At 46.0% G+C, this 15209-nt stretch overlaps 1 protein-coding gene across 2 annotated transcripts in view; it reads left to right on the top strand.

The window, feature by feature from the left end:
• Window positions 1–1290: 1290 nt before the first annotated feature.
• LOC141253028 (uncharacterized) overlaps window positions 1291–15209 on the top strand; it is a 102276-nt gene continuing 88357 nt past the window's right edge. For both annotated transcript variants that reach the window (XM_073670788.1, XM_073670787.1), the window contains exons 1-2: window positions 1291–1432; window positions 6028–6166. In XM_073670788.1, the coding sequence (XP_073526889.1) occupies window positions 1367–1432; window positions 6028–6166 (205 nt within the window). In that variant the 5' untranslated portion in view covers window positions 1291–1366. The remainder of the gene's footprint in view (window positions 1433–6027; window positions 6167–15209) is intronic.

Raw genomic sequence — 15209 nt, 5'->3', positions numbered from 1 at the left:
CAAGGGCCGCGGCCACAGTTGCGGCCGCAGCCGTGCGCACGATCTAGCTGCGTGCATATAGGGCCTTCTTTGAGGAAGTTTTAAAGGGCCGACGGCCCACTCTGTAGTTCAGAGCCGCCGGCCCACCGGGAATCTGCCCACCTTGGCAGATTACCAGTCCGGGCCTGGCCACAACCCTGTTATATAAGCAGTACTTGGCACTATATACTTGATTCACTATGTATAGAGAAAGGCAGCATCTTATTCATTTACGGATACTGGAAGCCTGTGCTAGCATTTCTTCTGCAGTGCTGCTATCAGTGTGTCAAGAGTGGGAGCAGAGGGTTGCATTGACAATCCAACACAATGGGCAGCACTTTGAACACATTTTATAACTGGTCATAAACTTGTAAAAAAACTCATGAAAGAATAAAGTTCCGTTAAAACCAAGCACACCATTGTTTTTCTTATGAAATTCTCAATAAGTTTGATGTGTCACATGACCCTCTTCCCATTGAAAAAAATAAAGTTGGATGCAAAATGGCCGACTTCAAAATGGCCACCATGGTCACCACCCATCTGGAAAAGTTTTCCCCCTCCCATATACTAATGTGCCACAAACAGGAAGTTGATATCACCAACCATTCCCATTTAATTTAGGTTTATCCATATAAATGGCCCACCCTGTACATTGCTTCCCAATGCTGCAGGAAAATAAAGAAATACCAGTGAAGAGAGGACCATCAGAGCATCAATTAGCTGGAGATTTAGCAGGTGAGTAATGTGTGGTTGTTTATTTACAACATTTCCTGATGCTAAGGTAACTTTTTTTTATTAAACTTCTGGAAAACCTATATAACCTATATTCATGTAATGAGATGTGAGTGTAGGGGAGCTGTGAACATCTTTGATTTACATACATATTTGTATTATAAAAAATGACATCAAGCCAAGGTTGCCAACTTTCCAGAAATTCCAGGACAGTCTGTAAAAATAAGGCACTTTTTCGCCCTGTGCAAAAAAAAAAAAAAAAGTAAGGCGTCTGTGATTTTTTTGAAGCTGAAGAATACTAAATATTATGGCTGTAATTATCATCATTTTACAGTTTACAGTAAATACAGATCATGGTTTCATATCAGAATTATGGGCTGTAGACATGCATTCCTTTTAATGTCTGGATTATGAGCAAAGTACATTACCAGTTATATGATACCGTTTTATAAGTGTAGAGATGAACACATGGTCACTGTGTGTGCAGTGTTCTTCCAGCAAATACTGGGTTAATCTTTTGTTTCCAGGTACTCCCCCTGCCTCTGTCTATCCAGTACAGATTTGCATAGTTTGTTGTAGCAACTTCTGTGCTGGTAATATACAAATCAGGAGAAGCATGGCAGCCAGCTCAGCGAGTCTCATGTGGCTGGAAAAAACGAAATTACAGATCCAAAATCTACAGGTAAATCACATACATTGCAGATTCCTGGATATTAAACAAATGTTTTTATAGAAATAACTAAATTGTACTATAAAATGTTATCATCATGGGATTCTGAGATTTTCCTAAAAATATCCCATTAATTAATATATGTTACTGGCTATAAGATATATTTGTCAATAAGTAATTACAATGATAGCCGCTACTTATCAAAGGGGTTGTCCAGTACTGGGGTTCAAGTCTGCTGTCAGTCTATGTGACTGCAAACTTGTGAATCCGCTCAACAGCTCAATTTCTCTTGCGAATACGCTGTTTTATGTGCAGATTTTCGCCATAGAATTGCATTAGATGCTGAAAATCCGCAAGTAAAAATACATGTCATTTGTACGTGACTATATCAATAAAATTGTGTCATAGCCAAATACCAGAAAGTATCAAAAACAAAGCAGCTTTATTGAAAGCATGACAGACCAACAAGAGATAAAAAACGTAGCGTGAAAAATACAATAAAAACGCATGTAAAAAAACATACTAAAAATGCAACTAATCTAATTTACATAATAGGTACAGAAATTCTCACCAAAAAGCTCACCAAATACTCAAGGTGTGCACATAGCTCAAAGTTTCTCCACACACTCATGGGAATGTAGCCTAAGGGCTCATGCAGACGCAGAGGTGTATCTAGGTTTTCTGGCACCCGGGGAAAAAATTCAGTTTGGTGCCCCCTCCAGCACATATGCGATTTGCACACTTAGTCACTTGCCGACGAGCTGCTCTTCCTAATTCTCTCAATGTTCAGTGAAAACCAGTGAAGCAGGAAGAGAAGCGAGTTGTCACGTGACCGTCAGTATGAAATTCACATATGAGTGAAGGGGCCATGTGATGCCTGCTGGAACCAGCAAGCAGAGCTGAATCCTGACAGTGAGTATATTACACGCTGTCAGGATTGGCTACAGGGCTTTATTTCATAATTAAAGGGCTCGTTCAGGTTTGAGATGAAAGTCTGCAGTCACTGTATGTGACTGAAGGCGTCTGAATTTTCACAGCGCATGCACTGCACACTTTCAGGATTCTCCCTTTGCTGATGGCAAGAGTGGACAGTCATGTGAGCACAAGTATGTGATTTGTATACTTCTGGTCACATTCCGACTAGACGTGTCCAGCCTCGCTCAATTCATTTTCACCAAGTGAGGCCACGCATGTCTAGTCACCATGTGACCGCATGTATGCAAATCGTCGGCGCGAGAGAATCCTGACAGCGTGCAGTGCGCACTGTGAGAATTCAGAAGCCTGCAGTCACTCTATGTGACTCATCACACACTTGGACAACCCCTTTAATGCTCCTAACATAAATAAAAATATGAGAATTAGTATCACAAATAACATTTACATCCAGGTACCTGATAGATGACATTCTCTCTGGAGTCGTTCTCTTTCTTCATCTTGTCCAGACTCCATGATGACTTTTCTCATCCACAGCTCGTCTCTGCAGACTTCCATCTTCTCCGGTCTTCGGCAGCACATCCCAACACGATGCCTTTAAAGATAGCAGAGTCATTATAATGCTCCTGAATAAAAATATCTGCCCTACAATGAGCCCCTGAATATATAATTGTCCCTCACTATAGTCCCTTCACAAAATATGACCCCAGATCAGGGGCGTACATAGGAATCATGGGGCCCCATAGCAGAAGTTCTAGTCCCCCCCCCCTCAAAAAAAAAAAAATGTAAATAATTGTCGGGGGTCACAGAAGAGCATATCTCACAACCTTCTATCCTTTACATAGTCATTTTCCTCCTGCTGAAGTCCTAGATCCTAGTCCTAGTCCTTTCATTGCCCCATAAATTGTGATGCCAACAAAAGTGTCCCCCAAACACAGTATGATACCCCCATGGTGAATTCCTCCACATGCACAGTATAATGACCCTACTGTAACCCACCTCAACTCCCAGGGCAAAGTATGGTGACCCCAACTCAGTATGATCTCCCAACTGTGACCCCCTAGAGCTAGAAAGGATGGTATGTAATAAGGGAGGGTGTTATACATAATAAAAGAGGAAACTATATAACTAAGGACAACGCTATACATAATAAGTGAGTACACTATATACTAAGGGACTATGCTATACATAATACGGCTACATTCCTGCATCTGTGTGCAGTGTCGGTGTGCTGCCCGCTTTTACAGACGCATTGAGCATGTCCTATTCTAATCCTCAAAATCGGATGAGAACAGGACATTCTCTGACCCTCTTAGATCTCATTCTCAGATACGTGATTTTCATGGATGTGTGAATGGATCTATAAAACTCTACGAGTCCATGGACCATCCAATAACAAAATCTGGCAGCACACGGACATTTCACACAAATGTGAGAATGCAGCTCAAGGAATTTTACAGACAACATTATCACTCCAAGTCACACAGTGCAGATACAGAATCATATTTACATCCAGGCACTTACCGCTGACGTCTCTTCTGATTAGAGTAATTTTTTGCTGATTCTTTTCCATCTGGTCAGACCTTCATGTCGACATCTCCCAGTTACAACTCGTCTTGTCACGATGATCTCCAGCCTAGAAAATAACAAGGACACATACATTGTATATATACACGTGTCTTTCCCACACTGCGCCCCTGACTACAGATATGTCTCCCCCCCATTAATATACTATTAGCCACTTCGTAATCAAAATATAAAGTGAAAAGCAGCACTGTGCCCCCCATTAACTATAATCTCCACCGGCCAATAATATAAATGATTCAGTCTCTGTGACTCTCCCCAATTAACTGTAAGGCTATGGGCACACGTAAAATATACAAGCCTTTACAGTACAAGCAAAGTGAACCCCCCATCATTGCTCTCTCCCAGCACCCCCATCATTGCTCTCCCCAGCCCCACCATCCCTATCATTGCTCTCCCCAGCCCCATCATTGCTATCCCCAGCCCCATCAACCCCATCATTGCTCTTCCTAGCCCCATCATTGCTCTCCCCAGCCCCATGATCCCCATCATTGCTCTCCCCAGCCACATCATTGCTCTCCCCAGCCCCACCATCCCCATCATTGCTCTTCCCAGCTCCATCATTGCTCTCCCCAGCCTCATTATTGCTCTCCGCAGCCCCACCATTGCTCTCCCGAACCCCATCATTGCTCTGCCCTGCCCCACCATCCCCATCATTGCTCTTCCCAGCCCCATCATTGCTCTCCCCAGCCACTCCATCCCCATCATTGCTCTCCCCAGCCACTCCATCCCCATCATTGCTCTCCCCAGCCCCACCATTGCTCTCCCCAGCCCCACCATTGCTCTCCCCAGCCCCACCATCCCCATCATTGCTCATCCCAGCTCCATCAGCCCCATCATTGCTCTCCCTAGCCCCACCGTTGCTCTCCCCAGCCACACCGTTGCTCTCCACAGCCCCACCATCCCCATCATTGCTCTCCCCAGCCTCACCATTGCTCTCCCCAACCCCATTGTTGCTCTCCCCAGCCCCACCATTGCTCTCCCCAGCCCCACCATCCCCATCATTGCTCTCCCCAGCCCCATCATTGCTCTCCCCAGCCCCACCATTGCTCTCCCCAGCCCCATTGTTGCTCTCCCCAGCCCCACCATTGCTTTCCCCAGCCCCATCATTGCTCTCCCCAGCTCCACCATCCCCATCATTACTCTTTCTAGCCCCACCATCTCCATCATTGCTCTCCCCAGCCCCACCATCCCCATCATTGCTCATCCCAGCTTCATCAGCCCCATCATTGCTCTCCCCAGCCCCATTGTTGCTCTCCCCAGCCCCACTATTGCTCTCCCCAGCCCCATCATTGCTCTCCCCAACCCCACCATCCCCATCATTGCTCTCCCCAGCCCCACCATCCCCATCATTGCTTGTCCCAGCTCCATCTGCCCCATCATTGCTCTCCCCAGCCCCATCATTGCTCTCCCCAGCCCCACCATCCCCATCATTGCTCTCCCCAGCTCCATCAGCCCCATCATTGCTCTCCCCAGCCCCATTATTGCTCTCCCCAGCTCCATCATTGCTCTCCCCAGCCCCATCATTGCTCTCCCCAGCCCCACCATTGCTCTCTCCAGCCCCACCATCCACATCATCGCTCTCCCCCACCTCCCCTCATTCTACGCTTCCTTTCCCCAGCACTTCATTAAAAAAAAATACAACTTACCTCTCTGCCCGCTCCCCTGCAGGATCCTCCTCGTTGCCGGCAACTTTCTTCCTGACCCAGGCACGCGCTGCATGATGACGTCATCAAGCTGCGCACATCTGTGTCAGGCAAGAAGCAGAGGACGGATCCCTCCAGCTCTGCTGCCATTTTCCTCCTGTCAGCAGTGGAGTTGGAGGGATCGCTCCCTGCCCAACACTGCACGTTCTGTGAGCCGGCTGACAACTTGCCAGCCGGCTCAGAGAATGGCTGAATCCCAGTGTGGGGGTCAGCAAAACGTAGCCACTGGGAAGGCACTTCAGACCGCTGCATTAGGCGGCCCGACTGCGCCCCCCCTTCCTGCTGGCTGTGCCCCTACATTTGGGTAGAGAGACACAGAAAGCTTTATAAATTATTTTGGAAATAGGGTCTAACAGATCTGTTTCCTTTTCTCTGCATTGATAGGAATGGAAAGAATTTTCAAGTAAATTATATGATGCCGTGCAACAACAGATGACTGAGAATAACATCAACTTCTTCAATGACCTGTCAGAAACAGAAAAAATTTTTGTCCTGGAAAAAGCAGCCAAAGCTCTAAAGTCAGGTATTGTGAATGATTAGCTAATAATATGTCTTGCACAAGTCAAAGCACAGAACCTGTAGAACGACGCATGCAATTTCAATGACTATGTAATACAAAAAAGACATAGATATGTATCCCTGTATGAAACATCCAGTGCTACTAAATGGTCCTGCAGACATCTGACAGTCTGTATTTCGACTCTGTGCAACACAAAGCTTGTATAGAAGAGCAAATAATATTAAATAAAGGACATAATATTGATGGCTATTGAAGCCTTACTCTTAGATCCTGATGTACAGTATCTATATGAAGTCTTTTCCTTCAGCCACTTCTGCTGCAGTCCTCTTCTTTCTAATTCACTTAAAGGAGTTGTCCAATAACTATAATCCTCTTGATAAATATATATCTTTAAAGATGTATTCCCATCTCCAAGATCCTATACCAATATGGAGTAGGCGTAATAATAATAAAATTAGGAAATACATCCAATTAGAAATGTAGTATAGGTTTTCTGATTCGCTATGCCTCTTTCCTCATGTGCAGGCATGGCAAGACCTTAGGTATCCATGGTTACGACCACTAGCAACTTGCCAACTGTAACTGTATCAGTGGCTGTAACCATGGATACCTAAGGTCCTGCAATGCTGCGCATGAGGAAAGAGACATAGCGAATCAGAAGAACTATACTAAATTTCTAATTGGAGGTATTTGCTAATTTTATTATTATTATTATACCTACTACATATTGGGATGGGATCTTGGAGATGGGAATACCCCTTTAAGTACTAACCACTTTTGTAATTTGCTTTATTATAAAAATGTCTACCATTCTCCTGTTGACATGTTGCTTCAATAGCAGTAATGGAGAAGTGGCCGCATCTTCAATAACTGCCACTATACTTCAATCGCCACCACAGTTCCTGCCTCTGATAAAACCACTTATTTTCCTGAATTGAGATGTCATCAGGCTTCTATCACCACCCTACCCCACAGCTTCTATCACCACCCTGGGACAAATCATCAGGGGACAGTGATAGAAGTAGGGTGAGTGACAGCAGCGCCGCCCCACAGCTTCTATCACTGCCCTGGAATGAATTGTCATCACGGGCGTTTATAGAATCAGGGTGAGTGACAGCAGCTCCGCCACACAGCAGGCATTATAGGTATCAGACAAACCTTTTAACAGTAAGTTATTGTTTGCCAAGTTAGAGTGTATTCGCATCCCATTTACAGTCACATTTTGTATTAATGACAATCAAATCTGCAAACAGTAGAGTAAAGCAACAATAAGAAGAGTAAGGATATGTGCACATGTTAAGTATTTGGTGCAGAAATTTCTGCCCCATTTCTGCATTTCTTGGCAGGAAAACTGCATTTTTACCACGATTTGGTTGCATTTTTTTACCTGAGCTTTTGTTGTAAATTTTCCCCCACACATTAGTATGGGTGAAATCTGCAGAAAAAACGCTGAAAGAATTGACATGCTACAGATTTAAATCTGCTCCAAATCTGCAAGTTAAAAATAAGCATTGTGTGCATGAGATTGGGGATTCTCATTGACTTTACTGGCACCAGGAAACCCTTCAGGTTTTGTGACAAAACTGCACAGAAAAAACATAACAAAAACGCAACATGTACACAAAGCCTTACAATACAGAGAGTGTATAGATGAGCAGAGAAGTAGATGAACTCTGTAACATTCAACAGTTGGATAACTCCCACATCTAATGTCATGTAACTCTCCTAACATGACAGATGACTAAAATAATTCAGGTGCAGTAGCAAACAATGATTGGGAAATGAGAGTATTTTAAAGTATTCTACCATGTGTGTGCTGAGGACACTTCCTGGCTGGAATACTGTGCATTAAAAAGTACATATAAATTGAGAGAAAATAGTGCCGCACACCATTTATGCCCAGGCAAATTAAGAAATTATGTGTAAAATTAGATTTCTGAAACAAATCTAAATCATAAACAGCCAATCACTATAGAAATATGTCAAACGAAAAGAATGATCACAGCAAAATTCCTCAATAGTATCGGTAGGGATTAACTAATATTTTAAATCCAATAGCCAAAGGCCAAAAATCCCATTTTAATCAAGCCAAAATAAACTTTTAATTGTTAAATTTAAAATATGATTAACTGGTGCAAATCATATGTTACAGTACACATTAAAATTAAACTCTGTTCCTTATTGGTCCTACCTATATTTAAATGTATCCCAAGCAGTCAAATTGGTCCTCTAGTTGAGTCATTCAATTGTAATACGAATAGATCTACCTATTTGTAGCTACGTAGGTGTACAGCTCCAATAGCCTCAAATGGTATAACTAGCATAAAGCAAATGGATTGCTGTCCATTACCTCACCATCGCAGATTGTATCCTATTTTGTATTGACTATAGGAACAAGGCACTATTAAAATAGAGAAAAATCCACCCCAACATGTTTCACCCTTAAAGGCTTCATCAGAGTACTGAAGCAAATGGATAGGTAGGACCAATAAGGTACAGACTAGACCAATAGGTTGGACCAATAAGGAACAAAGTGTAATTTTAAGGTGCACTGTAACATATGATTTGCACAAGTTACTCACATTTTTAATTTAATAATTGAAAGTTATGTTTTATTTTGGATTGGTTTAAATGGGATTTTTTGGCCTTTGTCTATTGGATTTAAAATCAAACAAAAGGAAGGAGCTGAACAGAAATGACACTCGGACACCAAATGAGTTAACCAGCTTTATTTAAAAAACACAGCAAAGAAGGAGTTAACCGATAGAAGGTGGAGGTTGTGATCATGTACCCAAGGAAGTCATAGAAGCATAAGATTGCATTTATACATTGCTGTCAAGTAATGGTTAAAAATACCTCAAAACCAGACTGAAAAACTCCAAGCAGCTTTGAGATGTTGTAATTAACTACCTGTTATTTAGAAGTGAAACATAAAATAAATGTCTCACCTGTATAAGACGAATAGTAAATTACGGCATCTAACAACTACACCAAATCGCAATAAAATCGTCTGTGATGCAATTTTTAACCACAAAATTTGAATACACCCATCAAACATCATTGTTTTTTATCATACAAGAATATCGGTCCGATTGTCATCAGAGTTTGGTCAAACTTTTATCAGTTTTTCTAGGATATAAAAAAAGGGTGATAGTTTCTCAAGTTCTTCTATGACACAGTCCATGAAAAATAGATAGCATATGCATGGCATCCAAGTCCAATTTTTTTCAAGCACTCGTAAACTTGCATTGGCAAGTTTGATCCTAGACTTTGATGAAAATTAGACATGTTTCCGTACTTTTGTGTAGACCGCTTGATCCGGTAAAAATACACTGAAAATGTAACAGCTATATAGACTATCATAGGTTCAAGAGGTTCAAGTTCTATTCGTGAAAACCACGGGTAGAACTCATACATGAAAAACCGATGTCTGAATACACCCTTAGGCTATGTGCCCACGTAGCGTTCTTGTAGCGTTTTTGCGGCATTTTTATGGCCGCGAACACACTTGTAAAACAGTCTGCCATGCAAAGCAATGTGAATTCGGATGTGCTGTGCACATGATGCGCTAATTAGCAAGCCGAATTCGCATTGCGTTGCAAAACGCAGCATGACCATTTCTACCGCGATAACGCCGCAAATTCATGGCCATTGAGGAACATTGAAACGCAGCTAACCCGCAGGTATATGTGGATTTGCTGCGTTTCAATTAAATTCAATCAGCGTGCGTGTGGTACCCAGGATGAAGAAGAGACTACAACTCCTCTTCATCCCGGCTACCACGGGGTGAAAAAAAGAAATAAAAAAGTTAAAAATAAAAAAAACCTGTATACTCACCTCTCTGGTCTCCTCCCGGCGGTGACGATCCTCTCTCCTCAGCGTCCCGCAGTGTACTGGCTGTTGCACAGCTTCTGGATACCCACAGTTGCAGTAGAAAACTTCACAGAGCAGATTACATGGGATAACAAGGTTTTACTTCTCAGAACATGAGGTAAAGGAAAAACGCACAGTCACACAGTACTCCACCGGAAGTAAGAACAAAACAAAGTACAAGAGAATTTTTTCTTTTACAATACAGTAAACAAGGAAACTTTACAAAACATCGCCATCTACTGTCAGATCAGCATAAAGTCCTCCTTCACACAAACAAAGAAGTCCACAACTGTTGCATATACCAACACCCTTTCTCAACAGTAAGGACTTATTCAATCAAACCTAATTTCTTCATTAATTGATGTTTTTCAGCATTCAATGCCTTTGTGAAAATGTCTGCTGTCATATCTTCAGTTGGACAATATTCTAATTTCAGGATTCCTTGTTCCTGATGGTCCCTCAAGAAATGATACTTCACATCAATGTGCTTGGTTCTTGGGTTAATTCTTTCCATCTGAGCAAGAACAAGACATCCCTGATTGTCCTCATTTATTTTTGTTGGTTCCAACTGTAATCGTCCTAGGTCTGTTAGCAATTGTCTTAACTATAGAACTTCTTGAATCACATGTGCTGCTGCAACATTTTCTGCTTCTGTTGACGACAGCGTTATTATTGATTGTTTTTTACTAGTCCAACTAATTGGTCCACCTCAGAGAAAGAAAAGATAGCCACTGGTAGATTTTCTGTCAGTTGGATCTCTAGCTCAATCTACATCATCATCACTTGTAGTTTAAGTTTAACATTGCTGGTTCCTTTCAAATAACGTATTACTCTCTTCACAGCATTCCAATCCGCTTTATTTGGCTTGGACACTTCTCTACTCAGAATTCCTACTGCTGCTGCAATGTTTGGCCTTGTAATAGTCGATAGATACAGTAATTTTCCTATCGCAATTCTGTACTCTTCATTATTTGGTAACACATTTTTCTCACTACTCATCTCTTTAAGATAATTAGTTTCCATTGGAGACTTTTCTGGTTTTGCATCCTTCAATCCAAATGTTTTGGTTATGTCTTGAATCATGTGATTTTGATTAAGGCTGTGTGCCCACGATGCAGAAATGCTCCGGATTTTTCCTGAGCGTTTCTGCATCTCCCCTGGCAGAAAAAACACATGCAGATTGTACATGCGTTTTTCCTGCCAGGGACATGCGGATGTGAAGCGTTCTTTACATGCATTTCCGCATGCAGGCTGACAAGCGCTTTCCAAGCGATTATAGCATCACTTGGAAAGTGCTTGTCAACTTGGTCACACTATATAAATCCATGCAACCAGCATGAATTTATATAGTGTGACCCGAGAGAATGTAAAAAAATAAAAAATAAATCTATACTTACCTTCTGATGGCCCCCGATGTCTTGCTTCACTCGGTGCTGACTGCCGGCAGATCGCGGTACACTGCACTGAAGGACCTGCCGACGTCAGCGTCACGTGACCCGTCACATGACTATGACGTCAGCACAGGTCCTTCAGTCCATCGCGATTTGCCGGCATGAGAGGAGGAGAAAAGCAAGACTCCGGGGGCCGCCAGAAGGTAAGTATCATATTTATTTTTTATTTTATTCTTTTTTTTACAGGTTCTATGGTACCCGGGTCTGGAAAAGAGTCTCCTCTTCTCTAGACCCGGGTACCATCTGCACATTGGAACGCGTGGATTGCGCATCTACATATACAGTGATGCGTAATCCATGCGTTCTAATGCAAGTCAATGGCGGCGAAAACGCAACACTTCCGCAAAATAATAGGTAGTGCTGCATTTTTTTCCGCAATGATAATCCGCAGCGGAAATTTCCACAGCATGTGCACAGCACATGCGGATTATCATTGGGGAACATGGCAGGCCTTCTACCATGCGTTTTTTAAGCGTTTCTGCAGTGTTTTTGCCGCTGCGGAAACGCTTAAAAAACGCATCGTGGGCACACAGCCTAAGTAGGAAACTTCCATCTTCTTCTCTTTCTATCTGTATTCCTAAGTACTGTTTCACATTTCCCAAGTCTTTGATCTCGAAATGTTGATTCAGTATTTTTTAGTATGTCCTCTTTATCCCTTTCTTTTTCAAAACAAACTAAAATGTCATCAACATATACTGTATGAGTACATAGAACTGTAGCACCCTGAGGATTCGGCAGCTACAGGGGTATTGCACCTCAACCCAGAGGTGTGGTATTCCACTCCCGGGTAAGGATGGAGTGTGGAACTGAGCTCAGAAAGCTGCATGCACTACACACATCCCATTTCCGAGGAGCAGACCAACGGTACTCCCACTTAGAAATGTGCAGGTACGACCGAGTCTGTTCCTGGCTGGAGTGGGAGGGGGGTGGTACATCCCAGTAGTGTAGGGGCAGATAGGGGGAGCAGCCTGGGTAAAGATAGGAGCTCATTGGGTGCTGGTCACCTGAGCTCACACATAGAGGGAGTATTTAAGGTGGGCACCATCTAAGATCAGGGTCAGTCTGTCAGAGTGTAACCTGAAGAGAGCAGAGGAGCAGAGCAGCCCCAGAGAGAGTGAGAGAGGAGAGAAAGAAAGACCCAGAGGGGGAGACAGAAGGAACTCTGAGAACCCGAGTACAACCCTAGGGTGAAGAGTTGGCAATAGGGTACCGGATCCCAAACTGGTGGGGGCTAAAGCATACCTCAGCCAGAGACCGGAGGCCGTGGGCAGGATCTGCCACGGCCACCCACCACATCCACCCTGAAGGCAAACCACGTGTAGGGTCAGGGAACCCAAGGCCAAGGGTCTCCCAACAGAAGGCCCGAGGGAGCTGGACCTAGGTGGATCCCTGGTGGGGACGGCCAGAAGAAAGGACAAGAAGGAGGGCTCAGGGACACGCTCCGGACTTGCTTGGGGGTTGGCTGAATCCAGGACCTGGTGGACGCAGCACGGCTCGGGTGGTCACTCAAGGCCGGAGTGACCGGAATATCTGCAGTAAGTAAACACCCTGAACTGCACAACCCGACTCTGTCTTTACTTATCATCTACGCTGCACCACCACAACCCCCATCCTCTGCACCTGACCCCCTGAGGCCATACCCCTCCCGTTGGGGGTTATACTATCTAAAGCTGCACCAACACCATCAGCCTCAGCGGACCCAGCTGCAGCGGCGGCCGTAGTGACCGCAATCCAACGGGTGGCGTAGTCGACATAAAGAACTTTGTAACATCTGTAGGACTGCCACATACTCTGAGCTTGACACCCTGGGCACGGACCGGGTCACAGCCACTCGGAGACTACAACCCCCATCTGATCCGGCTCCGGGTATTCCCCTAAAGAATATGGCCCAGGGGGTGCGTCAACTTTGGCGTAGTCGGCAGGATTACGTGCCCGCAACACCCGGGTACTGCGTGCCTGAAGAAAAGAACAAGTTTACCTCAAAAAGAAGTCTCCTGCCGGTTCCGGAGGGTCCCCGCCATCGGACCCCATCACAGGTCGTTTCCCGCCGGTTGTCCGCCATTAACAGCTTTTTCCCGCCATCTGCAGAGTTTCCCGCCACTGGGAGACGATTCCCGCCATTTCCAAAGGTTTCCCGCCTTGTCAGAGCGGACGCCATTATGGGCGTGCCAGAGGGTGGCAAGAGGCCACCTCCCATCGTGGGCCAGGACCGAAAATGGCGCCAAAAGTGGAAACCGCCCCCACCAACAGAGACTGTGATGCTAGAGGTGTCTGTCAGCGTGAAAGAACTGCCCCTGGAGCTGACAATCACCAAGTGGCCCCGGGACCGCCCTCGAAGTGGGAGGACTGAGAAGAAGAGAGAAAAGATGGGTGTCGCCTGGAGCAGTCTGGAGAGAGCGCACCCGGAGACAAGAAGCCTAGAGCTGAGTCCAGAAGAAGCTTACCCGGAGATGGAAGAAGAGCAGAGCAGCACCGGCCCGCTGGCCAGGAGCCTGCTGGAGACAACGGAAGGAGAGCAGAGCAGCACCGACCCGTTGGTCAGGAGCCTGCTAGAAGCAACGACCCCACTAGGCTTAGTGGAGGTCCTGGCACAGCTCCCCCGAGATCGGGAGTGTGCACAGACTGCGCTGGAGGGCCTCGCACGGAGGATGGCCCGGGTGCAGCGAGAGACGTTGGCGGAGTGGAGCCGTGAGATGGCCCAGCAGACAAGAACCCGTCAGCGGAGCACGCCACCCGAGACGAGGAGACAGACCGCCTCTGAGGATGGCGCAGGAGGACTGAAGGCCGGAGACGGCGCCGAGAAGGGAGCCGAACGAAAGGAGGCAGGTAAAGGGGACGTCTCTACCCCAAACCGGGAAACCGCGTACCTGCCCCAGCTCCCCGTCGCAGAGCCCGAAGTATCCCCTGCCGTGCCCGTCGCTGCAACGTCACCGCCGCAGACTAGGCCTCAAACGGGAGCCGCGACCCCTGTGACGTCACACGCCTCGACCCCGAGCGTGACCAAGCAGGAAGTACCACCAGCCTGGTCGCAAGGCCTAGTACCCCCGGGCGCCGCAATACCAACAGCGCCCCCTACCTCCGCGGAGCCACCGGCCTGGTCGCAGGGCCAAGTAGCCCAGGGCGCCGCCGTCCTTACGGTGCCCTTCACTTTCCAGGTGCCCCAGGCCTGGCCGCAAGGCCTGGGCAACCCGGGCGCCACCACCACCGCGCCCATAAAACCAAGAGTGCCGCATCTGGGAGAAGATCTGTTCGCCCAACATACGTGCCCGGATGGGCAGCCCTTTATATGGCCACCGGAGTTTCACCATCCCCGACTCCGGAAAGAGAGACCCCTAGACGAACCCCTGATCCCGGCTCCAAAGCCCATAAAGAGGATCTCGCCCCCGCTAGAGGAGGCACAGTTTGAGTGGGACCCCACCGGAGAAGACCTCATGGGGTTCACTCAGGAGACTCGGGCAGCTGCAGCGGAGCGTGCAGAGTGCTGCCGGCAACAGCTCGAGGTCTTTGAGAGGGAGCGGAGAGAGAGGCGGGTCCGGGAACAACAAGCCCAAATAAAGAGCGCGGAGCAGAAGAGCCGGGCCAGGAGGAGTCCCCGTGCAGCTCATGGTCCCCCTTCCACCGGGACTGTGATCAAGTTTAATATGCAGCACGGGTGGGGCTTCATCCGAGATCACCGCACCCCAGGCGACGTCTTCGTGACAAGAAGAGACGTAGAGTCCCAC

Source organism: Phyllobates terribilis, unplaced genomic scaffold, assembly GCF_046119375.1.
Source record: "Phyllobates terribilis strain yellow unplaced genomic scaffold, ASM4611937v1 Scaffold_2__4_contigs__length_985480577, whole genome shotgun sequence".
NCBI lineage: Eukaryota > Metazoa > Chordata > Amphibia > Anura > Dendrobatidae > Phyllobates > Phyllobates terribilis.
Note: the sequence above shows the minus strand (reverse complement) of the source record. Positions and strands in the feature narration are given on the sequence as shown.